This window comes from Acanthamoeba castellanii (assembly GCF_000313135.1).
Source record: "Acanthamoeba castellanii str. Neff unplaced genomic scaffold scf7180000083166, whole genome shotgun sequence".
In the NCBI taxonomy this organism is placed as follows: Eukaryota; Discosea; order Longamoebia; family Acanthamoebidae; genus Acanthamoeba; species Acanthamoeba castellanii.
This window is the reverse complement of record NW_004457604.1, coordinates 1-26,694: the sequence shown is the minus strand read 5'-3', so window position 1 is coordinate 26,694 and position 26,694 is coordinate 1. Positions and strand designations below refer to the sequence as shown.

The 26,694-nt window shown below is 59.4% G+C and overlaps 5 protein-coding genes across 5 annotated transcripts; 1 reads left to right on the top strand and 4 right to left on the bottom strand.

The window, feature by feature from the left end:
• Positions 1 to 218: 218 nt before the first annotated feature.
• On the bottom strand, positions 219 to 6,205 carry ACA1_007760 (PH domain containing protein; the record flags this gene model as incomplete). Its single annotated transcript, XM_004347670.1, has 23 exons — positions 219 to 296; positions 384 to 512; positions 589 to 1,127; positions 1,379 to 1,625; positions 1,715 to 2,512; positions 2,610 to 2,726; positions 2,826 to 2,904; positions 2,998 to 3,092; positions 3,185 to 3,272; positions 3,373 to 3,461; positions 3,549 to 3,637; positions 3,774 to 3,845; positions 3,918 to 4,012; positions 4,086 to 4,145; positions 4,263 to 4,370; positions 4,462 to 4,556; positions 4,662 to 4,817; positions 4,884 to 4,982; positions 5,046 to 5,231; positions 5,343 to 5,399; positions 5,494 to 5,573; positions 5,680 to 5,752; positions 5,834 to 6,205. The coding sequence occupies 23 exons, from the start codon at positions 6,203 to 6,205 to the stop codon at positions 219 to 221; spliced, it is 3,801 nt and encodes a 1,266-aa protein (XP_004347720.1).
• A 686-nt stretch (positions 6,206 to 6,891) lies between these two features.
• On the bottom strand, positions 6,892 to 15,707 carry ACA1_007750 (protein kinase domain containing protein; the record flags this gene model as incomplete). The annotated part of the gene is given in 26 exon segments (XM_004347669.1): positions 6,892 to 7,185; positions 7,324 to 7,383; positions 7,475 to 7,840; positions 7,914 to 7,982; positions 8,074 to 8,163; positions 8,266 to 8,355; positions 8,447 to 8,557; positions 8,668 to 8,739; positions 8,805 to 10,514; positions 10,604 to 10,682; positions 10,838 to 11,512; positions 11,525 to 11,649; positions 11,741 to 11,886; positions 12,022 to 12,187; positions 12,274 to 12,324; positions 12,404 to 12,487; positions 12,579 to 12,647; positions 12,744 to 12,874; positions 12,964 to 13,064; positions 13,220 to 13,287; positions 13,544 to 13,714; positions 13,927 to 13,956; positions 14,022 to 14,198; positions 14,299 to 14,482; positions 14,605 to 15,537; positions 15,643 to 15,707. 26 exon segments carry the CDS (start codon positions 15,705 to 15,707, stop codon positions 6,892 to 6,894), a joined length of 6,117 nt encoding a protein of 2,038 aa, XP_004347719.1.
• A 566-nt stretch (positions 15,708 to 16,273) lies between these two features.
• Positions 16,274 to 21,873, top strand: ACA1_007740 (RasGEF domain containing protein; the record flags this gene model as incomplete). Its single annotated transcript, XM_004347668.1, has 19 exons — positions 16,274 to 16,350; positions 16,766 to 16,911; positions 17,212 to 17,360; positions 17,461 to 17,577; positions 17,737 to 18,230; positions 18,350 to 18,475; positions 18,577 to 18,676; positions 18,783 to 18,851; positions 18,913 to 19,051; positions 19,141 to 19,259; positions 19,354 to 19,443; positions 19,532 to 19,624; positions 19,701 to 19,830; positions 19,918 to 20,060; positions 20,158 to 20,249; positions 20,379 to 20,486; positions 20,642 to 20,772; positions 20,866 to 21,545; positions 21,568 to 21,873. The coding sequence occupies 19 exons, from the start codon at positions 16,274 to 16,276 to the stop codon at positions 21,871 to 21,873; spliced, it is 3,309 nt and encodes a 1,102-aa protein (XP_004347718.1).
• A 169-nt stretch (positions 21,874 to 22,042) lies between these two features.
• Positions 22,043 to 25,979, bottom strand: ACA1_007730 (DOMON domain containing protein; the record flags this gene model as incomplete). The annotated part of the gene is made up of 20 exons (XM_004347667.1): positions 22,043 to 22,102; positions 22,195 to 22,299; positions 22,402 to 22,602; positions 22,713 to 22,843; positions 22,955 to 23,041; positions 23,194 to 23,351; positions 23,480 to 23,616; positions 23,693 to 23,767; positions 23,845 to 23,933; positions 24,025 to 24,092; positions 24,253 to 24,343; positions 24,457 to 24,573; positions 24,672 to 24,771; positions 24,840 to 24,953; positions 25,112 to 25,160; positions 25,254 to 25,362; positions 25,445 to 25,535; positions 25,591 to 25,648; positions 25,725 to 25,812; positions 25,895 to 25,979. The coding sequence occupies 20 exons, from the start codon at positions 25,977 to 25,979 to the stop codon at positions 22,043 to 22,045; spliced, it is 2,013 nt and encodes a 670-aa protein (XP_004347717.1).
• Positions 25,980 to 26,208: 229 nt separating this feature from the next.
• ACA1_007720 (uncharacterized protein) lies at positions 26,209 to 26,639 on the bottom strand (the record flags this gene model as incomplete). Its single annotated transcript, XM_004347666.1, has 3 exons — positions 26,209 to 26,271; positions 26,395 to 26,499; positions 26,583 to 26,639. 3 exons carry the CDS (start codon positions 26,637 to 26,639, stop codon positions 26,209 to 26,211), a joined length of 225 nt encoding a protein of 74 aa, XP_004347716.1.
• Between the last annotated feature and the right edge of the window lie 55 nt (positions 26,640 to 26,694).

Sequence of the window (26,694 nt, the reverse complement as noted above, 5' to 3'; positions counted from 1 at the left end):
ATTGATTGTTCGTGCGGCGAAAAAGAAAGTTGGGTTCTTGTGTTAGCCGAAGCGAGAAGGCCCGGGCTTTCGCTTTGCTGCAAGTTCGGCGCAGCCCAAGAATCGAGTGGTCGAGGTGGAAGCGGAGGTAAAGGTTTTTTTTGCCTGCAAAGGAAGGAAATTAGGGCCTTGCGCCAGTACTGGTGTTGTTCTTCGATGTCATGTGCGCACGCATCACGTCAAGGCCCGGGAGGCGTCTTCACCAACTCGGCGAGCTCGCGCTCCCTGTTCTCCTTCTCCTTCACGTTGGCGTTGATCTGGCGCCGGCACATAAACACGGACCAGATAAGCCAACAAGCCAGTCAAAGAGGGTTGGGGCTGTGCGAGTGAAAACGTGGCGGCACCTTGATGTAGTTATGTATGGGGTTGTGGTTGACGAAAACGATCTCCTCTGACTCCCGCCTCTTTGTCGACCCACCCTTGCTCCTCCTCGACGCCCAGCCCTTCACCTTGTGGCCCAGCGTCTTCCCGTCCTACTGACGCCGTCAGCTGGAGTGTGCGCGTGTGCGTGTGCGTGTGCGTGTGCGTGTTCAGTGAAGGGGCGCGTACCTTGTCCTCTTCCTTCTCTTGGCTGTGGCGCTTGGCGAGGGTGCGGTCTCTGGGCTTCTCATGGTCTGAGTCGTGGCGGTCCTTCTCGTCGCTCTTGTGCCGCCGCTGCCCTCCGCCACCATCCCTCCGGTGGTGGTGCTGGAGGCTGTCGCTGCTCCCTCCAATCGACGCCTGAGCCTCTCGCGGGCTCTTGAAGCCGCGGGGACCCTTCTTGTCAAGGTCGCAGTTGTCGCCGCCGCCGCCGCCGACAGACGAGGCCGCGCCTCCGCTGCTGCTGAGGTTGCCCCGGGGCGTCAGCCGACTCATCCCAATCACGCCGGCCGTGCTGCCGCTACCGCGGGAGCTGTCGTCGTCGGCGCTGAGCTGGTCCGGCGACGACAGACCGTCATCGTCCCTGTGCGGCAACCGGAAGGCCAGCCAGCTGCCCCGCTTCTTGGCCGGCTGCTGCTGCGGGGTGCCCTGATCGGCCTTGTTCGACGTGCCGGTCTTGGTCTCGTCGAAGGAGCCGCTGCCTTGATCCCGCTTCCCACCCGCGTCGCCTGCGCCAAGAGGAAAAAAAGAAGAAAAGAAAGGAAATTCCACAAATTGGCCCCCGTGCGTCGTGTGGAGTGTGCGTGTGCGGTGGTGCGTGTGTCGTGCGTGGTATGATATGGATGGATAGGTAGCTTGTGTGCTGGAGAGTTACGTACATAACAAAGCACAATGTAATATATACATACATAGGGGCATGGGGATGGAGATATAGATATGGAAGCAGCTTATGTAGGTTGATGTTGTTGTCGTGTGGTACCGCCGTGGTCGCTTTCGGTGTCGTCATCGTCGCCTTCGCCTTCGGCTTCACCGTCGTCGTCCTCTGAGTCGCCGTCGCCGTCGTCTTCATCGCCGGTGTCTTCGTCGTTGGAGTCGCCGTTCTCGTCGCCGTCGTTGGTGTCGGCGCCGTCATAGTCCCGGTCGTCCTCGAAGTCCTCGTCCGTGGCCAGGTCGGTCGTGTCCTCCGAATCGGTCTCCCGGTCCTCGCTCAACTCCATGCTCTGCTCCTACTCAGCGTCAGCCGTACCGCACACGCGCACGCTCACGCGCACGATCACACACACACATCGCACGACACGCGCATAAGGGCAGTTACCTTTTTCTCCTTGGGGCGGTACTCGTGGAAGAGAAGCATTTTGACCACGCGCAGCTTGTTGGCGAGCAGCGCCGACTCGGCGTCCGGCTCGCCGTTGTGTTGGTCCACGGGCGGCTGCTTCTGCTGCTGCTGCTCGCCGCCGTCGCTCTGCACCGCGGAGGCGCGGGCGCCGGCGGTGGACGACTTCATCTGCTCGAGTCGCTCGTTGACCTCGCCGATCTCGAGAGCCAGGGCCTGCTTGAGGTCCAGCAGCTTGGCGCGGCCGGGCGACACAATCCCACCGCCGGCGCCGAGCGACGACGTCGAGGCCGACAGCGAGCGCGGCGACTGCGGCGGCCCGGACGGCACCGAGGGCGTCGCAGAGTTCGGCGCGGTCTGCGGCGACACCGCGACGGTCGCCATGGCCGGGCTGCCGTGAACGATGTTGCTGCCGCTGCGGTGCTGGGGCTTGGGCGACGACGACAGGGCCACCTCGTCGAGGCTGTGGTACATGGCGTCGAAGCCGCCAGAGCGGCCGGACGCGGTGGCAAGGGCGAGGGCCGTGTAGTCGCTGGCGGGGAGCGACGTGAACGACTGCGACTGGGCGTGCGACTGGGTCATGGTGCGCATGCGCTCAAAGGCCCTGGTGGGCGCCGCGTCGGCCGCCTTGGGCGTCGCAAAGTGGCCGCGCCCCACCGGGTTGTTGCTCGACAGCCGGTCCGTGCGGCGCTTGCGCTTCTCCTCGAACTCGTCGTTCATCAGCGACTGGTAGTTGCGACAGTGGAACTCGTTGGCCAAATCCTCCGGCGACTTGCCCTCCTATACGGTGCGCGCGTGAGAAATAATAACAAAACAATAAAACAATAAAAGAATTAAAAATAAAACAATATCTGATGAAAATGAAGGAATGCCGTACGGCGTCTTTGAGTCTGGCCTGGGCGCCTCTGTTCATGAGCAACCGGGCGACGGACGCGCGGTCGTGCAGGGCTGCGTAGTGGAGGGGCGAGCGACCCAAGTCGTCGACCATGTTCACCTGGCGACCGGGGAGCGGGCGTGAGACTTCGACCCGACCCGACACGGTACTCACGACACGACCAACGACACGACACGACACGACGATCCAGTGGTGTACCTTGGCGCCCGACTGCACCAGCAATTCGAGGCAGAAGAGGTTCGTCTTGTCCTCCTCCACGGCGTGATGGAGCACCGACCTGGCCAGCAGCAGTAGCACGCGCACCACCGTCAGCGCGCACTCTCGAGCGGAGCAACGAACGAACGAACGAAGGGGAAGGGCCAAAACGTACTTTTTGTTGGCGTCCTGATAGTCGAGCGATGCGCCCTGTGCCAGGAGGTGGTAAACCCGCACCACGTCGCTCTCCAGCACTGCCTCCAGCAATTGCTGCAGTCACACACACGTAGGAGGGGGACAAGTGGTGGTGAGCTCTCTCACGTGCGGATGAGGTGCGATGGCCGTGACCGAGAGATAAGCACCTCCTGCAGCTTCTGTGTGCTGATTTCGGGCCGGTGCGTGAACCGACGGAGCTCGTACTTGGCCTTGATGTAGCGCTCTCGTGTTTCCCTGGGGAAAGGAAGGAATAATAGTATTAATATGTTATTCAAAGCGCGCGCATAGCACACACGCACACAACGCAACGCATGGCACAAGTGCGGCCCATTACCGATCAGACGACTCATTGGGTTTGAGGGCGGGCGACGCGTTGAACTCCCAGATGCTGTTGGCCATGGCGTTGCCGATGGATTTCATCAGCTGCACGGCAGTGATTGCGTCAGTGGATTGGATGGAGCACATGTGAGGGGGAGGTAGCGCGAGGAGAAGGGAGGAGCATGAGCGCACCATCAACAATTCGGGCTCCCACTTGTCCAGAACGAGCGACTTGACTCGCGAGATGTGAACGCCCAAGCCACGGTGCACGCCCGCGCACTCTTCGCACAGAAGCGCGCCGAGGTTGACCGCAGACCACTCGGGATCTTCGCGAAGAGTGTAAATGCGGGGGGGGGAAGGGGAGGGTTAGCCGCACGCAGCACGTTGTCGTCGTGCAAGCAGGCTCAGCGGTAGTACCCTTCTGGTTGCAATCGGCGCAGAAGCGGTTCGCCTCTGACAGAGCTCGCAGTTGTTCGTACGGTCGCTGGACTGTTGAGTGCGTGTGGGGGGGACAGGTCAGGATGTGCGCGGTACAAGCGAAAGAGCAGCGAACGTGCGTACATGTGGTCAGTGCGCTGGTGTGCTGCTGCGTGTTCGCGATCTGCGACTGCTTCAAGCGATAGCCGCTCGCGTTCAGCAAAACTTCCATCCACTCACTGCGTCGCGGCGAGGTCAATAATAAATACGAAACACAGAATCGATCGGGTGGTGAGTGCGGTAGGACGGCACCTTCTGTCTTTCTCCGAAGCCGCTTGCAGCAGCAGCGCTTCCTTGTTAGGCCACATCAAACTGAACACAAAATTCTTATGCGGCGGCTCACTCTCGCTAGTGTGTGTGTGTGTCCAGGTCAGAATCGCATTGAACATTGACGTCTCACGACTCTGCGGAAGGAGGGAGGAGCCTTACCTCAAAGTTTTAACCGTGGAGAGGAGCATGTCGTGCGTGCTGACGGGATTGAGTTCCTTCCAGCTCCTGTACGTGTGAAATCCTCCCTCGGCCACCACAAACCACCGCCTGGCCACACCACATACACGTTAAGCCTTATTGAAGCACTAAACCAATACCAAGAGCTGTGTTTTCACTCCACGTGGGTGTGGCCACGCACCTTTTCCAGCGCATGCCGCCGCTCCTGCCGCGGATCCTGACGAAAAGATAGCCCTGCTTTTCGAGCGTAGGCATCAAAGGGGCCTTTTTGCCGGCCTGCGTGAGCGCGCGTGTGCGGTTGGTGTGCGTGTGAGTGTAATCGACTACACTGAAACACGGGCCCGAGCGGTTGCGGGTCAAAAGAGGGGGTGGCGGCCGTACGTCCTGCTTGAGGGTTTCGGTGAGGTAGAGTGTTCGCTCTTCGTCGAGCGTCATCATCAGCTCGCGCAGCGACGGCTCGAGATCCGCGAGCAGATCCGAGCCCTGGTGAAAGAAGGCCATGGTGGCGTACATGTACGTGCCCAGTCGCTCCAACACCTGACGAGGGCACATTTGAGTCGCAACATCGCACACACGAGGAACAACGGCGGAGCAAAACCGCACCTCGAACGATTTCTTGGCGTCGATCTTGGACAGGCGGTTTGCGTAGTTGATGTTCGTCAGCTCGTACAGCTTCTTCAACTCGGCCAGTTCCGTCTCGAGCTGATCGCCACAGTAGATGATTAGGGGGGAAACCTTGTCCAAGGAGTTGTGCGTGTGACGCACCTTCTCGGACTTCTCGGCCTGGTCTTTCTTCTTCTTGGAAGTGCGGACGAGGTCGTATTTGAGCTGCGCAGCCTCGTACTGGTCACGCGTCTTGACCAGCCGCTTCTTCATCTCGAGCGCGCCCTTGATGTCCACCTGCAGGAACTGCTCCAGCGGAATAGTCACGATATTCTCGAGCTGCTCCATCTGCAGATACACCCGAGCACCGGAAGAGGTCGTGTGCCGTAAGACCAACAAGCCGAGAGTGGCCTCGTTCACGCCGCGCGATGACAGGGCGAAAGAAGACTGGGCGTATACCAGGGTGCTTCGCATGGTCTCCAGATCTTTCAGGGCCGAGCCGATGTTCTTGAGATTCTGCGAAAGTATGCCCCCTTCTGAAGAACGGAACGAGCAACGCACACGTGCACACCGGGTCAGGACCACGTTCGAGCGCGTGCGCGTGGCTTACAAGCTGAACCGAACCTTTTTGGTCGTTTCTGGCAAAGGCAAACTCGAGCAGCTCGTCCGCAAACTGCACCGCGTCACCGACTGGTGATGGCCAAATCGATCGGGCAACGATGTAGGAGAGGGTGAGCAAGCGAGAGTGAGTGGGAGAGAGCATTGGAACTTGACACAAGGAAATGGACAGGGGTACCCGAGCCGCTCACGGCCAGCGAGCGCGAGGTGTCGGCAATCTTCCGCAGGTACTTCCACAAGTGCTCGCTCGACTGCGCGAACCAGATCATCGTGAGTGGACACAACGCGCGAACCAACACACACACACACACGCCACACACACGCAGCCGTACCTCCTGAAGGTTCTTGACCTTCTCGCGGTACATGGAAGGGCTCTGTGTGGAGGAGTCGAGCATGGTGAACGAGCCGCGTTTGTGCGCCGCCGAGCTGCTGGCCAGCGCCGGCTGCCCGCTGATGCCGCTGCCCGAGCTCGACAGGGGCACCGCGATGAACGAGCCCGAGCCGCTGGGACTGCCCGTTGTGAATGCGGACGACGGAGGGCTGGATGATACGCCACCGGGCACGGGCGGCACGGACGGGATCGCGCCGTTCGAGCCGGTGGGCACGGGCGAAAAGTTGCCCGGGTTGCCGCCGCTCTTGCCCGATGATGGAGGCGAGGCGTCGACGGCAGCGCTGCTGGACGAGAGAGAGGAGTGGTTCTGCATGGTGACGCCAGCGAGCCGTAACGCTGCAGCCTTTCACACTGTGCACAAAGCACGACACGAAAGAAGAAACGTTGGTGCCACGGCGCATACAACGGCGGACGCACGGGCAGCGTGGGGAAGGTTGGAGTTGGACAGGGTTTCAGATCAATCGTTGATGGAGAGCAGCAAGGAGATGAAGAGGAGTTGAGGGGAAAGTGCGCGTGAAAGAAGAAACAGTCGTAGATTAATATGGGGGGGGGGCTAAATGGCTGCGGTAAATGGGAAAATCCTGTTCCTATTCGCACATGGACCATACCTTTCAATCAGCCGCAGAAGAAGCACCACTGAGTAAGTGCTACTGTTGGTATCTGCTTTCCTTTCCTCCTGATGAAAGGATTTCCTGATTCGTCTCGCGCAGCAACCGCCACCAGCGTAATATTTGAAATTCTTTGAGGTGCTAAGTCGCTAAACAAGGTAGTGGAAAAAAAGTACGTTAGCAGAGGATGGTTTCGATCCATCGACCTGTGGGTTATGGGCCCACCACGCTTCCACTGCGCCACTCTGCTTTGCCTGTTAAAATGTAGCCTTGAAGAGGCTTACAGAAACTCAGCGACTCCCTGCTTGGTACCCGCTGTCTCTCATTCCGGCGAGCCGGACCCAAAACGGGGCACCACTTTATATAAGCGGGGGGGGGGCGCCATCAAGCATCAAGGGGAAGGAGGGCGCTGTCGTTTCTCGCTGTCCGTAGTCGGTGTGGAGGACAAGGCGGAGGACGAAGAGGCCAGGGTAGTTGTCGTAGGGCAGACGCTGGTGACGGGCGAGGCGGTGTTGCCGGCGGAGACCTCCTCGTGGTGACGCAGCAGCGCGGTCTCGAGACGCTTGTAGATGTCCTCGAAGGCCGGGCGCTCGCTCAGCACCACCGCCCAGCATTCGTGCATCAGCGACTGCAGCTCCGGTGGCCACTCCTCCCGAATCGCCAGGCGTTCACCCATCAATATCGCCTGTCGTTCCTCACCGGGTTAGCCAACTCACGCAACACAACACGGCACCACACGACACCACACGACACACGACGCACAGTACGCACGACACATGGCGCAAACACGTGTGCCACAAAAAAAAACAAACGCAACACGCACCATTCCGGCGTCGATGGACTCCATGTCTGCAAAGGGTTCCTCGCCGTCCATGAGTATCTCCTGTGCAGCGCCAGCGAAGCGAACGGTTGAGAAAGGCGCTCACCAAGGTTACATTCCTCGCATTGCTGCGCGGAGGTGTAGAGTAGGGTACCCAGATGACGACGCCAAAGGCCCAGACGTCGCTGGCCTTGGAGAAGAGCTTGGTCTTGGGGTGGATCGACTCGGGCGCCATCCACTTGAGCGGCCCGAAGCCGGTCGAGGACTCGTAGGTGCCCTTGGACTTGCGCGACAGCCCGAAGTCGGTCACCTTGACCTCGTAGTTGCCGTTGGCCAGCGTCACCAGCAGATTGCGGGCGGCGAGGTCGCGGTGGACCACGTTCTCCTGGTGAAGGTGGCACAGCGCGGCCGCGGTGCCCATGAGGAGCTGGATCTTGACTGAGAGCGAGAGCGGCTCCCGGCGCAGCAGCGAGCAGAGGTCGCCCAGCGGCACGTATTCCACCACCAGGCTCAGGTTGTCCTGTAGCCCCAATGGAATGTCAGCAATGCCAGCCACGCGGGTGAACGATGAGGAATGCGAGCTGCGCGCATACCGGGTGGAGGCACACGCCCATGAGCTGCACAATGTTCTTGTGGGGGCGCAGGCGCAGCATGATGTTGGCCTGAAGAGGGTGAATTGGGTGCAGAGTCAATAACGGGCAAATTGCCGCAGCAAAAGAATGTCTCGGAATGCAAGGGGTGAAGCTGTCGTACCTCGCCCTTGAACTCCTTGAGCTGTTTGGGTGAGAGCCGTTGGTCGGAGAAGAGCTTCTTGACCACCACCTCGCTGTTGCGCCACTTGGCCTGCAACGTGACGTTGTCGTTACCACGTTTGTTGCCCAAGGCACACGCACAACAACCGCACACACGCAGCGCAGTCATTTGAGGAATGGGGATTGCACGTACGAGCCACACGACGCCAAAGGCGCCCTGGCCGATCTCACGAATGAACTCCAACTCGGAGGGCTCGATCTCCCATCGCTCTTTAGTCGTTCTCTGCAGTAGTAGTAAAACGGCCAAGGGTGGTTAGCACAGCACAGGGAACCGCGTAAGCGCGAGGGAGCCTTTCGGGGGGGGGACAACGTACCGTTTGGAACTGCATGCCGCTGTCGACGATGTCAAAGTTGTCGAAACTGAGCGTCTTCGAAGGTTCGTCCATTCTGTCCTTGGCCTCACTCACCACCGAACTCAACGACGGCTACCAGATAGAGAGAGAAAGAGTGAAGGGAGGACATCAACCACTTGCACACCAGCCAACAGCAGCAGCAGCAGCAACAACAGAAATAAGAACGAAGCGGATGAGCGAACCCGTGGCGAAGGCTGACGCTGGGTCGGCGTTCCCACCGAAGCGCGAGGCGTCACCGTGCCGTGGGCTCTCGGCTGCACAACCACAGAGATCAGCCAATGCCGTCTCAACAGGCCCAGACAAGACGGGCGGGGCGTACCGTGGAGGGGACCGGCAGGCGGGTGGACGCGCGCTTGAGCTCGCTCCGAGCCTCGGCCTTGCTGCTGCTAGCGCCGCCGCCGCCGATGCTGCTCCCGTTGCCGTTGCAGCCGTTGCCGGCGGCGCTACCGTCCTTGTCCTTGTCTTCTTTCTGCACCCTGAGAATGAGACTGTAGGAGCCGGGCGACAGCGGCGACGAGGCGCCTACGTTGGCCGAAGAAGGTGACGAGAGCTGAAGGTGAAGGCCCGGAATCGAAGGCGACGACGTCGACGACGATGACGCCGCTGACGTCACGGCCGCCGATGCCGAAGAGAAAGACGAAGAGCAGGAAGGGATCGCTGGTGTGGTAGCGGAGGTGGAGGGCGAGGGCGAGGGGCTGATGGCGGAGTAGTGCAGCGGCGGCAGCTGGGGCACCGCAGTGCCCACGGCAAACTGCACGGTCGGCCCGCCGACGCTGCTGGGCGTCTCCGGGTCGAACCGCGGCGAAGCGTAGGGAGACGAGGCGGGCGACGACGACATCGACGAAGAGCGCGGCGAGGAGGTGGGCGACACGCGCGGCGAGGTCGACGTGAGGGGCGACGCCAGCGGCGACGGGAAGGGCGACAAGGCGAACGAGTACTGTGCGAGCGAGGGCGACGATGCGGTGGCGCGCGACTTGGGCAAGCTGCTCGTGGGCGTGGTCGGCACAGACATTGACGAAAACAGCCCCTGGGCCGTTTTCGGATAGAGCGAAAGTGAGAGCGGAGGCATAGAAGGCGACGATGATGATGGCGACGACGACGAAGACGAAGCCGACGTCGGCGAGGTCGGCGGCGAGGCCATCGCCGCGGCGTAGCTGAGCCGAGCCGTGGACGGCGTCGAATGGGAGAGCAGCGTGGTTGAGTCCGATGTGGCCAGTCGCACGCCCTTCTTGCTCCGCGCGGACCGGTCCTTCTTGCCGCCCGCCGAGTGCCGGCCCAGCGGGTGCTGCTGCTGCTGCGCCAGGTCTCCGCCGTCGCCGTCGCTCTCTCGCCCGGGAGAGATGAGGTTGTGGAGGCGGCGCTCGAGCGACTTGCGCGCGTTTTTAATTCCGAAGCGCTTGCCCCGCGCGGCGGTGGTCGGCGATGGTGGCGAGCGGGTGGCGAGGTTCGAGGAGGAGTCGATTAGCAGCTGGACGGGCATGATCGGCGAGGAGTGGGCGCGTCGTCGACCGGGGCTGCCGCCCGCCGAGCCGAGGCGCATGTGCGCGTCGTCCTGCTCCACTACCTCCTGCTCCTTGTTGCTCCTTCGCTTCGTGAAGTGCTCGCCGCTTTCGCTCTCTCGCTTTCGCGTTATTCGCTCTTTGCCTCGCTGCTGTCGCCTTTTGTCGACTCGGTCGTGTGGTCCCGTCCCCGTGGCGGCGCCCACGTCCTGTGCACCGCCGCCGCCGCTCTCGTCAGCCACCTTAGAAGGGCTGTGGGGGCTCGACGGTTTCTTGTCGACGTGGTGCTTGAGGTCCTCGAGTCGTATGCGCTCGGGCGTCGACAGCGATGGGCTGCGCGGGGGCGAACGAGGCCCGCTCGCCGTCGCTGTCGTCGCCGGCGACGACGACGAAGGAATGGCCAGCGAGAACGGCGAGTGCTTCTTGACCACCTCGATCGCGGCCAGCAGCGACTTGCGCGGGCCGGTCGGGATCCCCATGTCCTTGAGATCATCTTCGTTGAGCAGAATGAACGACTTGAACGTGACCTCCTGCAACAGAGGGGGGAAATGGAATTCGAGTTATGAAGAGAATGCGCGCGAGTGCGGGTGTATGTGTATGTCTGTGGTGGGTCATATACGTGCTCGAGCAGGACGGGGATGTATTTTTCGAGTTGCAGAATCTCGAGCACGCGTTTGACCGTGGTCGCCTTCTTTAAGCTGACGATCGTTCCGCCTCTATGGTGTGTGTGTGTGTGTGTGTGTGTGTGTGTGTGTGTGTGTGTGTGTGTGTGTGTGTGTGTGTGTGTGTGTGTGTGGTGTGTCAGCGCGATCACAGGTCGGAATCACAGTAGGGAGGTGAGTGTCTTCGGTACCGTCGAATGTCGCTGGCGTGTTCGAACTCCTCCATCCACCAGCACTTGACCACCAGGGTGCCCAAATTCCTCATCGGCTGGGCCACATGGGTAGAAGTAGTAGCCTGTAGCGTCAGGCCGACCTTCATCCCACCCGCCTCCACCTGTCCACCGTCGACGATCTCTGCCGCCGCCGCAGACGCAGTAGTGTTGGCCCCGCTCGCGGCGTCGGTCGTGGCGTCGATGAGCCGTAGCACGCCGTACTCGTGCAGCACGCGGGCGAGCGGGAAGTGCGACTGGACCGGAAACGTTGCGGCAGCGCTCCATATCTTTTGGCTGAGCGTGGCGAAGGTCACCTCGCCCCGGCACGACAGGTAGGTGTGCCGCGCCGACGTGATAGCGCCGATGGCCTCGAGCACCCACTTAGGCGAGACGATGATGAAGTCGTTGAGTAGCCGGGTCTCCTCCTCGCCTGATATCAGGCGCGGGAGGGGACTCCGCCTGGCGCGAGCCGATGCCGGCGCCGGCGCCGACGGGTCGTCGGTGGTGTAGGAGGTGGTGGTCGATGACGACGAGTAGGAGGGTGATGACGATGATGACGACGATGAGGTCGAGGGCCACGACGAGATTTGCGACGGTGGTGAGCTGATGTTGGCGGCAGCGGCGGCGACAGGGGCCACGCGCCTCTTGGAGCGGCTGCTGCCGCACCTGGAGCCGCTGCCGCGGTGGTTGCCGACGTAGATGATCGAGCCCATCTCCTTCAACCACTGTACGGCCACTTCCAGCGAGGTGTCCGTGGCGACGCCGCACTGCCGCGCCAATCCCTTGAACTCCTGCCGCGTTCACCAATGGCCCGTAGCTAGTGAGCCTTTCCGCGTGTGTGTGTGTGTCGGGTGTGTGTCGTGTGCAGAGGGGGGAGAGTACATCGAGACTCAAGAAGGGCTTGAAGCGGGACTGCTTCTCGATCTTCAGCTGGAGGCGCACGTGCGATGACGGGATGGAGTCGGGAATAAAGGGCAGCGAAAACGCCAGCTCCAACAGTTTGTCCCGCAGCCGGGCTACTGATTTGCCTGCGATGCGGCGGTAAACGTGGTTAACATTCCATTGTAGCAAGACACGACACGCGCCACGCCACGCCACGCGCGCGCACACGCACACACGAACACACGCGCACACGTACGCATGCACTACACAGAACTACGCACCTTTGCTGCTGGTGATGAGATGGGTGACGATGTGCGGAAAGCGGGACTTGAACTTGGGCACCAGCTTGTGTGCCGCTTCTGCAGCCTGCGATGCCTGCGATGTGCCCCGGTAACCGGTGCCAGCCGGGGCGTCGCCCCATCGGCCCACGATGATCACCGGAGTGCCCTGGAAACGTACACACAATAAGAATGTAAGCTGTGCGTGTGCGTGTGCGTGTGCGGTGGTGCGTGTGTGCGTGTGTGCGTGTTTACCTCAGCCTTGCTTTCGTGTATGGACTGCAGCCAGTATTCGAGTTGTGAAGCCTGGACGTGACACGTTATTTTAACACTTTGCCTCGTCTGCAACACTCAACTTGGTCATGCAAGCAATGAATCGACGTACTCGCGACGGAAGGGAAAGGTCGAAGAGAACAATGATAATGCTCCGCTTGGCCAGGAAACACTTGTGTGCCGGGTAGTATGTGTCCTGCGCGACGCCAGCCAGTCACCAAACAAGAACAAGATGAGCACCTGAGGCTAAATAGAGCGGGGGGGCACCATCGGGCAGGAGGGCGTACATAGTCGACAAAATCCCAAACGCGAAAGCGAACCGCCGTTTCGCTCTTTGCCTTCTTCACTTCCCAATCCTGCACACCGCACCCGAGTCCATTCAGCCAACAGCGCGTGGTTGTGTGAGCTAGTCAGGGGGCGGGAAAGAGTTCACACAAAAAAGTGGCTGATACCTGAATATCGAGAAAGGGAGACAGAGTCTGCAGAGCTTCGACTGGGTCCTTGCCCAGCGACCGATGTCGCATGACCCGCTGCTGCTTGTTGACGTCCATCAAGTGGTGAATGAGCGTCGTCTTGCCCGACCCTGTGCATAGAAAGAGATTGGGGAGGGGCGACACGTTTGGTGAGTTTGCAGGTGGTGTGCGCGAGTGGGATAATGGTGCGGGCGCGTACGTTCGTTGCCCAACACGATGAGGTTGAGTGTCGACACGGCCTGCGTGCTGAAGTCGGCCAACGCGCTCTGCTCCCGCAAGTAGCGGAGCAGGCTCGAGCCGCTGGAATCAAGAGCGTTCGAGGGGACGGCACTCTCCTAGCGTTGGTTGGTCAGTTGTCGTTAGCACGTGTACGTACACGTCAGCAGTGTTGGGTGTTGAGTGTTGGTGAGAGCTAGGGACGTGCCTGCGTGAAGGGGTTCCCTGTGACGAGCAACGAGCGCAGCCCTGTCATGCTCAGGAGTTCATGTCGCGGCAGTGACGCGATTTGGTTGTTGGAGACGTCCTGCAATAGAATTACGTGCATAAGACCGTCAGCTCTCCAGACATGTCAATCACAACCGACTCAAGGCTAAGCTCTTCGTGTTTCAGATGAAGTTTTTCTTGAGCGAATCATTCTTCGCGTTATATCATCGGTACTTGTATCATCACTGCAACTACGCACACGCACACCGCACATGCACGCACACCGCACACAAAGAGTCACAAGGAAACTGTACCAGTGATTTGAGTGCGGGCAAGTTAATCACGCATGCCGGGACCTCGGTGAGGAGGTTGTTCGCCAGGTGGAGGTGCACCAGCGACGTGCAATCGACGAGCGACGGTGGCAGCGATTGCAGCCGATTCTCTGAGAGGTTGAGCACGCACAATCGCCGCAGCTGACCGATCTGCGACGGCACCGTTTCGAGCGCATTGCCCGAGTAGTCTAGCTCCTGCAAAATGAGAGGTACATTAGTAAAGAATTTACAATAATAATCACAGTAATCCTCATCATAATAGTAATGCATAATAATAACAATAATAATAACGATAAGCAGCAGCAGAATGAATGAATTATGATAAAGGATTTAAAAATGATTGCCTCGAGCCAGGTGCACTTGGCCAACAGCAGGAGGTGAGCTTCGGAGAGGCCGCGCCGGGATACCCGGAGCTTGCACGCAGATCCGCTCAACACCTGTGCCGGGCACCGTTTAGGAGTCGCACCCAGAGACGATGACGGCGAATGAGTGAGTCACTCACCTTCTGAAAGCTGCGGTTGGACTTGACCACTCTCTGGAGACGCTTGCGATACGCGGTGGCGGGTCCCACTGCAGCCACGCCCTCTTGCTCGCTCTCTTCGTCCTCCTTCTCCTTCACGAGCAGCGTGGTCAAGGTCACGTTCGATCGCTCGATGCTCGACAAGAGCCGGCCCACTCCCTGTTGTTGTGAACAAGCGAAAAGAGAGTGAGGGAAATGGAGGGGAAATGCACCGTTTGGGTTGGAGGAAAATGAGAGAAATGAAATCGGTGGTCCACACCTCCGACGTCAGGTTGTTGAATCGCAGGTCGAGGGTGGTGAGCGTGGTGTTGCGGCTCAGCATGGCGCTGAGGTGGTCCAGGCCCTCATCGCCGATCCTGTTCTTCGACAAACGGAGTCGCTTGATTCGGGTGTTGGTCATCAACACTTGGCACAGCTCCTCCACAGCCCAGTGATCAAGATACCTGACATCCATCAAATGAAACACTTGAGGTCAGAGGAAACACACACACACACACACACACACACACACACACACACACACACACACACACACACACACACACACACACAACACAGCCGTTACCGCTTGGAGAGATCAAGGCATTCCCAGGCTTGCTCCTCGGCGTGGTCGCTGTTGATGTTTCTGTTCTTCCTTTGACTCCGCGACACCTGCCGACTGGCCGTCTCGCCGCTCGCGGCGCCCGACTCGCGCCAACTGTCGGCGGACAGCCCCTTCGGCTTCTTGATGACATCCGCCGCCTCCTCCTCCCGTCGAATGACGTTCGGGCTCTCGTTCCCCGCCATGTTCCGCTGCCGCTTGGCCCGATCGTCTTCGCTGTCCGACTTGGCGCCCTTGCCCAAGGGTGAGACGGAGCTGCGATGCGACAAGCCCAGCCGATCCATGCTCGCACTCCTTCGACGCGTTCGATTGATCGGCCTTTCGCTTTCTGCAGCTGCTGCCTCCTCCGTCTCCTTTTCTTTGCCCTTCTCCCTGCTATTGCCCTTGTCCTTTGCTTTCGTCTTCTCTTTCTCTTTTTCCACCTTGGCTCGTTCTTTTTCGCCTTCCTTCGCTCTTCGTCGCTCTTCGTTCCTGCGCGACTTGGCCTTCTCCTTGGATACGTCGGCCTTTGGTGTGCGTGGGCTGCCGAGCCCGGCCAGCAGCGAGCGCAGATCGTTCTCGCCGCTGCGCCTGCCCGACTCCAAGAACACGCCTAGGCTTCGCCGTCGCGTCTTCTTCTCGTCTCTCTCCGCTTTTCTCTTCGCCTCCTCCTCCCCAGCAGGCCTCGCCCAGCGCTGGCGTCGTCCGGCTCCCGCTCCCGTGCCCGCGTCCTCCCCGCTCCGCTCCAGACCTGCTCCGTCGTCTTCGCTCTTCTTCGCTCTTTTCTCGCCTTCGCTTTCGCTTTCGCTCTTGCCTGCTCCGTTTTCGTTTCTCAGGTCTTCCAGCAGCGCAGCGAACACCGGTCCATCAAACTTGCTCGGCCGCACCTTCGGTGCTGCCGCGGGGACCACCGGCGCCCTGGATAGTGCGCAGGTTGACTCAAGACTCTTACACAACTTGTTCAAGAAACCGAGAACGTGGAGAATAAAGAAGGCTTGGAGAAGAGAGGGGAAGGCGCCGTACGGGCTGGGTGGGGGCGAGGATGCGCGAGCCCTTATTTTGTTGATTTTGAGCTTCAACGCCTGCATGACCGACTACGCACGCAGTGGAGATGGACGCGCAAGGAAAGGAGAAAGAGAAAGAGAGGGGGGGGGTTGCAGACACCAACGTAAGAGCTTTATCATCTGCAAGGGGGGTTTGGGGGGGGGGCTACCACATCAGGCTGCGGCTCAAGAGATGGATCAAGCCCGAGATGGATTTGTGTCTTTCCTTTCTCTCCTTCTTTCGGGCTGCTTTGTATCTCCCCGGCTCCGCTTGAGTCTTCGTGCGCAAGGGGCAGCTCGCAAGAGCGAACTTGTTGTGTAGTTTTTGGGTCCTCTTCCAGCCGTTACGCGTCGCGCCGGAGACACCCAAGCACGTGGTTCAATTTTGCCCCGTTTCATTCTCTTTTGGCCGTGCGGCCATCGCTCAGTGCTGCCGCGACCACAAACAATCACAGCCAACTCTGGAGCGCTGCGGGAGCTGACTCTTGGAGCCCCCCGGAGGCCAGTAGGCCTTGAGATGTGGCCACAAGGTGAATTCTCTGAATGCACACGGTCCTCCTACCCTATCCTCTTTCTCCCCAAGTGCATCCAGTGGCCTTATGGCAGGGAGAATGGGAGCCAACTTTACCTCCCTGGCTTTTCTTGAAGGTGACAGGACAAGATGCAAGATCCCAGTGTGGTCTGGATGGTGCGGCCAATCGCTTGGGCGTGCCTTCTCCAGTGGCTGACAGGGGATTTTAATTCGTCCTTGCAATATAGTGGTGGGTATTGCTTTCCTCCTTGCTGGCTGGTCAATCAGATATCTTCACCTCACTCCCTTGTCCTCCTCGTGTTTACTCCTTCCTACTGCTTCTGTTCTTCCTCCTTCTTCCTCCTTTCCCTCCTTACCTTGAAGCTTCTTGCTGGTGGTCGTGAGCGTGCTTGACATTCTTTGATAGTTGGTGGCTCAGCCAACCACACAACATACCCGCCCCACCATCAACCCAAGTGTGTTCGTTACGGCAAAGCCCTTCATACCTGAAAGAGAGGGGGAGGGCCATTACGAATCATAAACAAAATAGAGGGGCGGAAGATGTACAGCTATAGTGCGGGGGCGAGTGAAGGTCTCGTTCCGACCTTCAACTCTCCTACGGCCTCGCCACCGGCTTCATCTTCAACGTCATCATCTTCATCGCCTTCTTTAGCGACGTCGACGTCAGCCACTCCTACTACCACCACGCCACAGGCCGACCCCGGGCTGGTGGCGTCGGTGCGGATGGTGGCGTCGGCCCTTCATGACCCCGCTTGCGGGCTGGCCGTGGCCAAGATGAAAATCAAAAAACAGAACCTCCTCAACAAGATCAAAAAGACCAGGAAGTTCAAAGGCGAGCCCCCCATCTCTCGCTTTCGCTCTTTTTCTTCGCTCTTTGGTCGTTGAGGGCTCCATTTATATTATGTAATTTTATTTTTTATTTATAGTAGGACGCGAAATTTATTTTAGTTATAATAATAATTTTGCTTTTTTTACGGCCGTGCGAGCTAACCATCACGGTGTGCTTGGGTGCTGCAGGTTCGGAGGCGGTGGAGTGGATCAAGACCAACTTTGGTATCACGCGAGAAGAAGCGCACTGGATCGGCCAGACCCTGTTCGAGTGGGAGTTCATCCTGTCCAAGTCACAGTCCGACTTCCTCGACGGCAGTTTCAACTACTACTTCCAGGTACCACTGTCGCAACCTTACGTGTGTGTGTGATCGTGTGTGTATGTGTGTGTGTGTGTGTGTGATAACTCACGCACGTGCGACAACTGCTGTCACGCAGGATGTGGAAGGCGCCTTTGACAACTCGGCAAGCGCCTCGCCGAAGAAGGTCGGTCAAGCGGTTGCCCATCTGCTTTCCCTCTACACCCAGGTGGAAGGCGACCTGCGCACTCCCAAGGTATATCCATCGCACACGCACGACCGCACACGCACCACCGAACACGCACACACGCCTTATTCGGTGATGCGCGTGCAGGGATCATTTTTGATGGGGCTCACGCCCGAAGCTCGTGAGGAATACGAGGCACGGCAGCTCGAACGACTCGTCGCTGCCCAGGCGCAGGCCGACGGCGTTGCCGGGCGCGAGCGCAAGGACTCGTTTTCGGGCGAGAGCGGCTCGGCCGGGTGGCTCGGCCGCAACATGCGCAAGATGCGGGCCAAGCGCGAGCGCTCGTTCGACGACAGGGATCGCACGGTCGACCGTGAGTCCTCGTTCGACTTCTCGCTGTCGACATCGCCCGGCACCGAGCGAATGATGGACTTGGCGACGGACGAGGGCACCGGCAGTGGCGGCAGCGGCAGAAGCCGCGGCTTCGATGGGTCAAAGTCGGTTGGACACAGCAGCAGCGGTGGGGGCGTGAGTGCGCTGGGGAGCGCAGCGTTCAGCGTCGATGCCTCGTCATCGGCGACGCCGGCGCTGTGGGCAGTGGAGGAGGATTCGGCCGAGATTCGCTACATGCCCGCCGCCAGTCCCACCGAGGTGCCCCGAGTCAAGGCCGCAACCGCCGACAAGCTCGTCGAATGGCTCACCACGCCCAAATACTCAGGCAAGTCCTCACACACACACACACACACACACACACACACACACACACACACACATGACATCAGCTGACGAAGACAAACACTACAGACGCCAAGTTCAGGGACGCGTTCATGCTTACGTACAGGTCGTTCATGACTCCGCAAGAGCTGCTTCGCAAGCTGCTGCATCGGTACATCGGCAAATTCACGCCGCTCGATCCCTACCTTAATGACGAGGAGCGAGAGCAGCAGCTGCACCTGGTCCGCATCAAGTACGCTCTCCGCCACACATTTGGCGCCCAAATGATACGTTGATTGCACTCACCCTACACACACCACATGCACACACCGCACACTACGCACACATTCCTAGAGTTGTGATGGTCCTCAAACACTGGATGAAGGAGCACGGGTACGATTTCCGCAAGGAGGGCCGCGACTCTGGCTCCGGCGACATCATGTACGAACTCGAGGTACGACTTGCCCCTCGACCTAGTCTGCAGTCGGCAGCCGCGCGCACCGATCGTGCTGAATCGTGTTGCGTGTTGTGCTGTGCGCTGTGCGCTGTGTGTTTGTCAGACTTTCATCACAGATATTCTGCCGCTGTACATGAAACCCGCAGCCGAACAACTCCGAAAGACGTTTGAGGTATTTACAGTTCATTATTTTATTTACTACATAATTAAGATATAACCGGTGTGCGCTGCAGGCGTGGGAGGCCGACTACCGAGCGAAGAAAACGAGTCAGGATCTGTCGCCGCCTTCGGTGAGTCCCACGAATGCGAAGGAGCTGAACATCGACGACATCGATGATGTGGGCATCCTCGCCCAGCAGATGTGCCTCCTTGGTATGCGCGCACCTGTCGCCCCCACGCCCGCTTGCTTGCGCCTGTGCTGAGTCTTTTCTCTTCTTTTCTTTTCTTCTTTTCTTCTGCAGAGCACGAGCTGTGGCGAAAGATACGCCCGAGCGAATGCTTGAACAAGGCGTGGTCCAACAGCAAGCAAAAGCACATCACCTCACCCAACATCCTGACCATCATCAAGCGATTCAACATGGTGCGTGCATCCATTATAATATTCAAATCATATATTATGTGATGTTAGAATGGCTGTAACTCAACGATGTACGTTGCGTTCGCGTGCTCCGTAGATGAGCGCTTGGGTCACGTCGCAAGTGGTCAACAAGGTGAAGCTGACAGACCGCGTCAACGCGATCAAGAAGTTCATCACTCTCGGCAAGGTACCTGATATCGCATCACACCTGTCGGTCCATCTTGAAACACAATGCGCTCATCTAGTTCACTTTTTCGTTATTTATGTCCGAACAGAAATTGGCGGAATGCAACAACTTCAACGGCGTGATGCAAATCATGTCCGGCCTCCACTCGTCTCCCGTGTCACGATTGAAGAAGTCGTGGGAGGTAACACACACCAACACACACACACACACACACAACCGCACACACTGATGCGCTCTGGATTCGATTCTCTGCGCAGTTGATCAACAAGGAGGCCGAGTGGGAGAGCGCGATGCGGTTCCTGGAGGAGTTGACTTCGCACGACTCCTCCTACAAGCTCTACCGCTCTGCCCTCCACGGCTCAGTGCCTCCCTGCGTCCCCTATCTCGGTACGCGCTCCCACAGCGCTGACACTGACCGCCACCTTAACCACTCACCGCGCCGCCGCCACCTTAACCGCGACTGTGCCGGTGCAGGCGTGTATTTGACGGACCTCACGTTCATCGAGGACGGCAACCCCAACACGCTGGACGACCTCATCAACTGGAACAAGAGCCAGATGATCGCCGCCGTCATCACCGAGATTCGATTCTACCAAACGCCCTCCTACACCTATCCCGTACGCACATCGTCTGTGTGTCGCGCGTGTCGTGTGCGTCGTGTGCGCGTGTGCGGTGGTGCAATCGCACTCACTGTTCTATATCGCTGTTCCCCAGCTCGTGCCAGAGCTTCGCGACATGCTGCAGGAGCTGCCGCAGGTGGAGGACGAAGCCGTAGCCTACACCCTCTCCCTCAAAGTGGAGCCCAGGTGCGCACTGTGGTTTGTGTACTATTTTTATATTTATTTATATTATCTCTTATATATTAATTCATTAAATCATTAATTCATTAATTCAATTTGCTCACATGTGCGAATGAACGCGAATGCCGAGCACAGGGACACGACCGAGGCCATTGAGACGCTGCTCATGGAAGAGGCCAAGCTCAAGCAGCAGGTCCAGCAGCTCCAAGTCCGCATCGCCGATCTCGAGATGGAGAACAGAAGGTACAGCAACGCACCACCGCACACACACACACACACACACACACACACACACACACACACACACACACACACACACAAACACAAACACCGCACACGCACAATCGCACACGCACGGTCTGGGAAGGCGCTGAATGAATGGTGGATGGCCGTGACAGGTTGAACGAGCAGAACGCGCATCTGATGGACGTCGTGAAGGACGCGCACCGAAAGAATTCACGGCGGGAGGCCGGACCCATCGTCGGCGAGCAGCGCGAGCAGGGCGACAGCAGCAGACGCGCCCTCAGAAGTACGGAGACCACACCTTGCGCGTGTGCGGTCGAGCGCGTGCGTGTCGTGCGTGTGTGTCGTGTCGTGTGTCATGGTGACTTACGTTCAACAGAGAGCAAGGAGGGGATGTTCTTTGACAAGGTGATCAAGCGGGCCGCTGCGCCGGCGAGCAACCCGTTCGACAAGGAGCGACAAGAGAACGCCAGCAAGGCCTCCTCGCCACCGTTGTCCCCGCGGGAGACCGACGCCGTGCGGCCCACCAACTCGTCAGCCGCGGAAGCGCGCCCGGCCGCGCGGCCCCTCTCGCCTCGCGCGAACGGCAGCAATGCCACGTCATCACCGCCTGCACCGCAGCAGACGGCAGCAGCAGTGGTCAGCAATGCCACGTCATCACCGCCTCAGCAGGCCTCAACCCCGACGACGGCCCCGGCCCCGGCGGCGCAGCTCCAGAGACCGCAGAGGCCGACGGCCCCGAAGCCGCTGGTGCGGGCCATCTCCATCGCCGCCCTCAACAAACCCACCTCGGCCCTGCCTCCGCCGCCCGTCTCGCCACGGTCGGTCGCTGTGCAGATCAGCGACAAGGCCAAGTCGGCCTCGACGCCCGACCTGCCCTCACTCGTTGGGGCGGCCGCCGGTTCGGAGTTAAAAACCGACCTGGGCTCGTCGTCGTCGCTGCCGTCGTCGCCATCGTCCACCACCGCGGGCTCGCCGTCGCCGTCGCTGTCGGTGGCGCCGCTTCGGCCCAGCTTCGCCCAGCCGGGCATCGTCGTGCAGCCGATCGCCATACCGCCGGTGTCCCCGCGCTCGGCCGCAGCTGCAGGCCCGCTCTCGCCCACGTCGCCCACCTCGCCGTCGGGGCCGACCGGCGGCTCGCGACGCCATCGCCCGACGCCCTCACGGCCTCGCCCCACTGCACCACCGCCGGCCGCGCCCACGACCGCCGCCGCCGTCGCCCCCGCCCGCCGGCAATTTCCTGGCGCCGCTTCGGCCGCAGCCCGGCAAGGCGCCGGCTGGCGGAGGGCCGCCGCCCGTACCGCCCCTGCCCTCGCTCGCCGCCGTCAACACCACCACGTCCCCCGCCGCCCTGCGGCCCATCACGCCCGGCCGCCCGATCGACTGATCCGTTTGGCCCTAAAACCCCATGCCAGCCAGCCCATGTAACACCACCCACGCGCCTCAATCTCTCAAGCTTGTGCCACAGAAGAAAAAACCTAAACAAACACTTTTCAAATAGAAAGAGAGAAGAGAAAGGAAGAGGAGCGGAGCAGAGCAGCCCTGTCAGGGCCACACTACTGGAACTTGGTGCCGATGGTGCAGCTGGACTCGAAGCTGTCCGTGCGGCTGATGTCCTGTGAAGAGAAAAAGAAGAAAAGAAGAAATTGTGAGCAAGTGGTGCCCACAACAACACGCGGTGGATTGACCCACGGCGACGCCGTCGTACCTTGTCTCCGATGCCAACGGCGGTGGCGACCCAGAGGCCGATGATGACCACCGCCAAGCCCACTTGCAGAAGCCACAAACAGATCTTCACCACCAGCGGCGGTTGCTAATGAACCAAAACACCACACGCCACCACATACGCGTCATCAGCCTCCCATACGTGCGTGCGTGTGCGGTCGGTACATGCGCGTGTGCGGTCGGTGCGTACCACAGGCGCTCGCTTGTTCATCCAGGGGATCTTGTTCTCCGGCGAGAAGTCCTTCATCTCCGTGCTGCCGTTGTCGTCGTCGACGCGCTGGTAGGTGAAGCCCGGCCCGCCGAGCCACGAGCCCCACGGCGCGAACCACCGCAGCACCTCGTGCACCAGGAACAGCGCGATCATGCTTCCCACGGCCACTCCGTACGTCACCTGCGCACCATGTGTGTGTAGTGTGTGCCGTGTGTGCCGTGTGTGCGTGTGTCGTGTGTGCGGTTTGGTCAGCGCACGTGTTGTGAGCGAGCGTGTGCACAGCCGAGTACCATTGTATAGGTGGGCACGCAGTAGAGGGCGAGGCCCAGGTAGATCTCGACCAGGCCCAGCAGCACGAGCGCCTTGCCGAACCACCCGTGCGCCGTGCCGATCAGGTAGCCCACCCAGTTGGGGTCGTGGTCTGTCCATTCCGCAGTCGCGATCAAATGTAGACCGTCAGCACACACACACGACACACACCACACACACACGACACACCATACACACGACACGGTGTCTTAGGGGTAGGTACATTTCTTGAGGAACAGCTCGCCCACGACACCAAAGATTGGCAGGAAGAAGGAGCAGATGAACATGATGATGCCGATGATCTCATGCGCTACACCGACACGCACAATGTCAGTCGGTGGTATGCGCGGGTGCGCGGGTGCGGGCGTGCGCGGGTGCGGTGGTGCGCGCGTGCGATGGTGAGCGTGAGCGGGTGTGTGTGTCGCTCGAATGCGTTGTGAGCGAGCAGCGGCGGCACCGCACCTCCTTTGAAGTGGCTGATCCCTCTATCGCTGACCCAGTCCACGATGAGGGCGAAGGCGATTAGGTTGATGGCGAAGGTGAGGATGCCGAGGAAGCCGTGCAGGTGCACCCACACGTAGCCGTACAGCACCCACTTGCCCTGTGGCGTCTTGCAATACCTGCCATCGTGTGTGTCGTGCGTGTCGTGCGTGGTGTGTGTCGTGTGTTTCGCGTGCGTCGCGTGCGTGGGATGTGAGAAGGAATTTTGGCAAAGAAAGAGGCGGGAGAGGTGGTGAAGGCGTCTCACCTGGAGATGAAGGCGCCGGCCACGGCGAGCAGGCCCCAGGCGAAGAGCATGAGGATGCCGTGCGCCTTGCGCCTGTCGTCAGTCTGCTTGACTTCGGTCGCCGATCCCGTGAAGAAGTTGACCGACGCCAGTCCTCTCTGCGCTCAAATACGCACGACACGCGCGACGAATGAGTGGTCTGGGGTCCAGCGCAAAGGTGCGCGCGTGCGGTACCGCGTCGGAGTTGTGCTGGCAGAATCCGGTACAGCTACGCTTGGCCAGGCTCGCGCCGTAGGCCCACAACAGGTTCTGGACAAGGCGTCACCACACGCGTGCCTTGTGAGCGCCCAATTGGTAATTAACGCGCACACTGCACACGAGCGCACCATTGAGCTGTTTCGGATGACGTGATCTTGAGTCGAGTCGCCGGTGTCGATCGGGCGGCGCACGCGGCAGGTCGACCAGCCGTCCACGACTGCGTCAATTCATAGATAAATCAATAATACGTAAAATGATGACAATTTTGACCAAAAAAGATAAAAACTAAAAAAATGTAGAGAGCTTACAATCGCCCGAGACTAACTCGACGTCTTGGCTCGCGTCGGCTGGGGGCGTCTCGTGCGCATTGGCTTTCCTGTCGACCACCACATAATTGCCGCCACTGCCGATGTGGTGTGTGGTGCGCCGCGTGTCGTGCGCCGCCGTTTAGCTAATGGTGCATGGCCCGAGTCTTTTTCGCGACGAATGTTGATGATCCACAAAGCAAAGAGGGCTAAACCAACCTGGTGGAGCACCATATGATGTCGGCGCCGATCATCAGATCGTCCGTGTTGATGCCGAGAGCCCACCACGAGCTCGTGCGCGCTGAAATGTTGAACTCCACCTCTACGAAATGACACGACACGACACGACACGACACGACACACATGGCACACACACACAACAACATGGGGGTGAGAAGGGACATGACGATGCCGGGGGCGAGTAAGGGTAAGGACCGGTGCCGGATTCGATAACCGCCCAGCTGACCCGCCAGGTGTCGGCTGGGTTCCTGTAGGAACCGGTGCTGGTCTGGTTGGAGGCGTTGGCGACCGGGGTGGTTGGTTCGCATGTCCCTAAGGGGCGAGTAGAGGTGATGATGGTGATGACAGAGCTCACCTCACACGCGCGCGCGTCGCACACTTTAAAGACACCACACGAGGCCTGGACGTACATTGGTGCTCGCCAAACTGGACCAAATCGGCCGCGTTGGTCTGGTTCATGTGCTTCCGGGTGCCTCCCTCCGGAGCGAAGTTGGTGAAGCTCCGCGGAAGCTGCGTGTATGGATTGGGGGGAACGATGAGCAGCGGGTTATATAAAAAATAAAATGGTGCGTGCGTACCCCGGGGCCGAGGGCGTGGATGACCCACTGGGGCTCGTCGGGTGTGATGGCTCGATCGGCTGAGTCAGTGCTCACCAGCAAACGGCGATACTTGAGCCACGTGTAGCCATCCACCTATCAGAGCATGATGATGTGAGTACACGACACACACACACACACGACACACCATGACACACATGACACACACACACACGAAACACGACACATACACACACGACATACACGACACACACAAGGTGGTGTGAACGGCGAGACAGGGTAAGTGCGTGTACCTGGCCAAACCCAAGGGATTCCAGATTTCCTGTGGAGTCCAGCACAGGCCTGTGGTGGGTTCATGTCGCACATGCGCGGTGTGAGTGAGTGCACTTGCAAGAGAGAGCGGCCCGAGCAAGTAGTAAAAGCGGGCGGACGCACTGGCTCCTGGCGCTGGCGGTGTAGTCAGCAACGCAGCCATCGGCGCAGGCCCCGACCGCTCCGCCCACCCAACCCACCCAAATGTCGGATGCATCATCAGACGTTCCTCCTGCGTTGCGTTGCGTATTGTGAGTTTGTCGTGCGAGTTGTGTGGTGCGGTGCATCGTGTATGGACGCGGAACTGGACGTACCACTGTTCATATTGCCGTTGGACGAAAGGCCCAAGCCCATCCACCCAGGAGCCTGTGAAGCCGCGTGAATGCGTGAGCCAGAGTTGTTGGCCTGCACACGTGTAAAGAGAAGGGCGCGAGGGGCGTGTGGGAGTGGGGTGGCTCACCTTGGCGGCCAGGCCGATGACGATGGTGCCTGCGGTGCTGTTGACGGTCCAATACAGCCTGGCAGCGCCACAGGGCAACAAAGGGCAAGGTTTTAGGGGAAGAAAAAAGAAAATGGGTGCAGAGGTTCGCCCACCTGTAGTCGTACTCGACCTCACTTACAGTGCCCACGAGCAGTCTGCAAGAGTCGAAGTCGCTCTCGCCCCACAGGGTGAAGCTGCCGGCTTGCATAGATCACCCAAGGTGAAGGTGAGAAAAAAACAAAATGGGGAGAACAAGTGTGCGTGTGTATGTTGGGAAAAGTACCCGACACCAGGGGAAGGTGCAGGCACAACACAAAGAGGCAGGCCAAGCCCGCAAGGGCCAAGAATCCGCCTTCGCGGTTGTGCATCTCTGAAAAGAAAAAGAAGCCCGCATCCTTGCGTTTCTTCACTCGTGCGGTCTTTGGCCACCTTAGGTAAGTGGGGCTTAAAATGGATTTGGCAATGCTTAGTAACGAAGGTTGTTGAGTTGCATTGCAACATTAAAAAAGACGTACAATGCTGTAATATCAATGAAACACGGTTTGTTCAATATTTGTTTTGGGGAAGGGCTGTACAACATGCTGCGCTCGAACTCGACTACTGGAACTTGGTGCCGATGGCGCATGTCGAATCGTAGCTGTCGTTCGGGTCGTTGATGTCCTGATGTGTGAAGAAGAAGATGAAGAAGAAGAAGAGGATGATGAAGGTTAGGTGAGGAAGAAAACAAGTTGCACGATCATCACTTCGCTTCTGGAGTAATTCTCGGTGCCATCGACGGCGTACCTTCTCGCCAATGCCGACGGCGGTGGCGATCCAGAGGCCGATGATGGCCACCGCCAAGCCCACCTGCACGACCCACAGGCAGATCTTCACCACCAGTGGCGGTTGCTGATGCGCCAATCACATACGGACAGACGAGACATAAGTTCGACGCCACAGTGGGACCGACCACAGAAGTGCGCGGTGCGTACCACGGGCGCTCGCTTGTTCATCCAGGGGATCTTGTTCTCCGGCGAGAAGTCCTTCATCTCCGTGCTGCCGTTGTCGTCGTCGACGCGCTGGTAGGTGAAGCCCGGCCCGCCG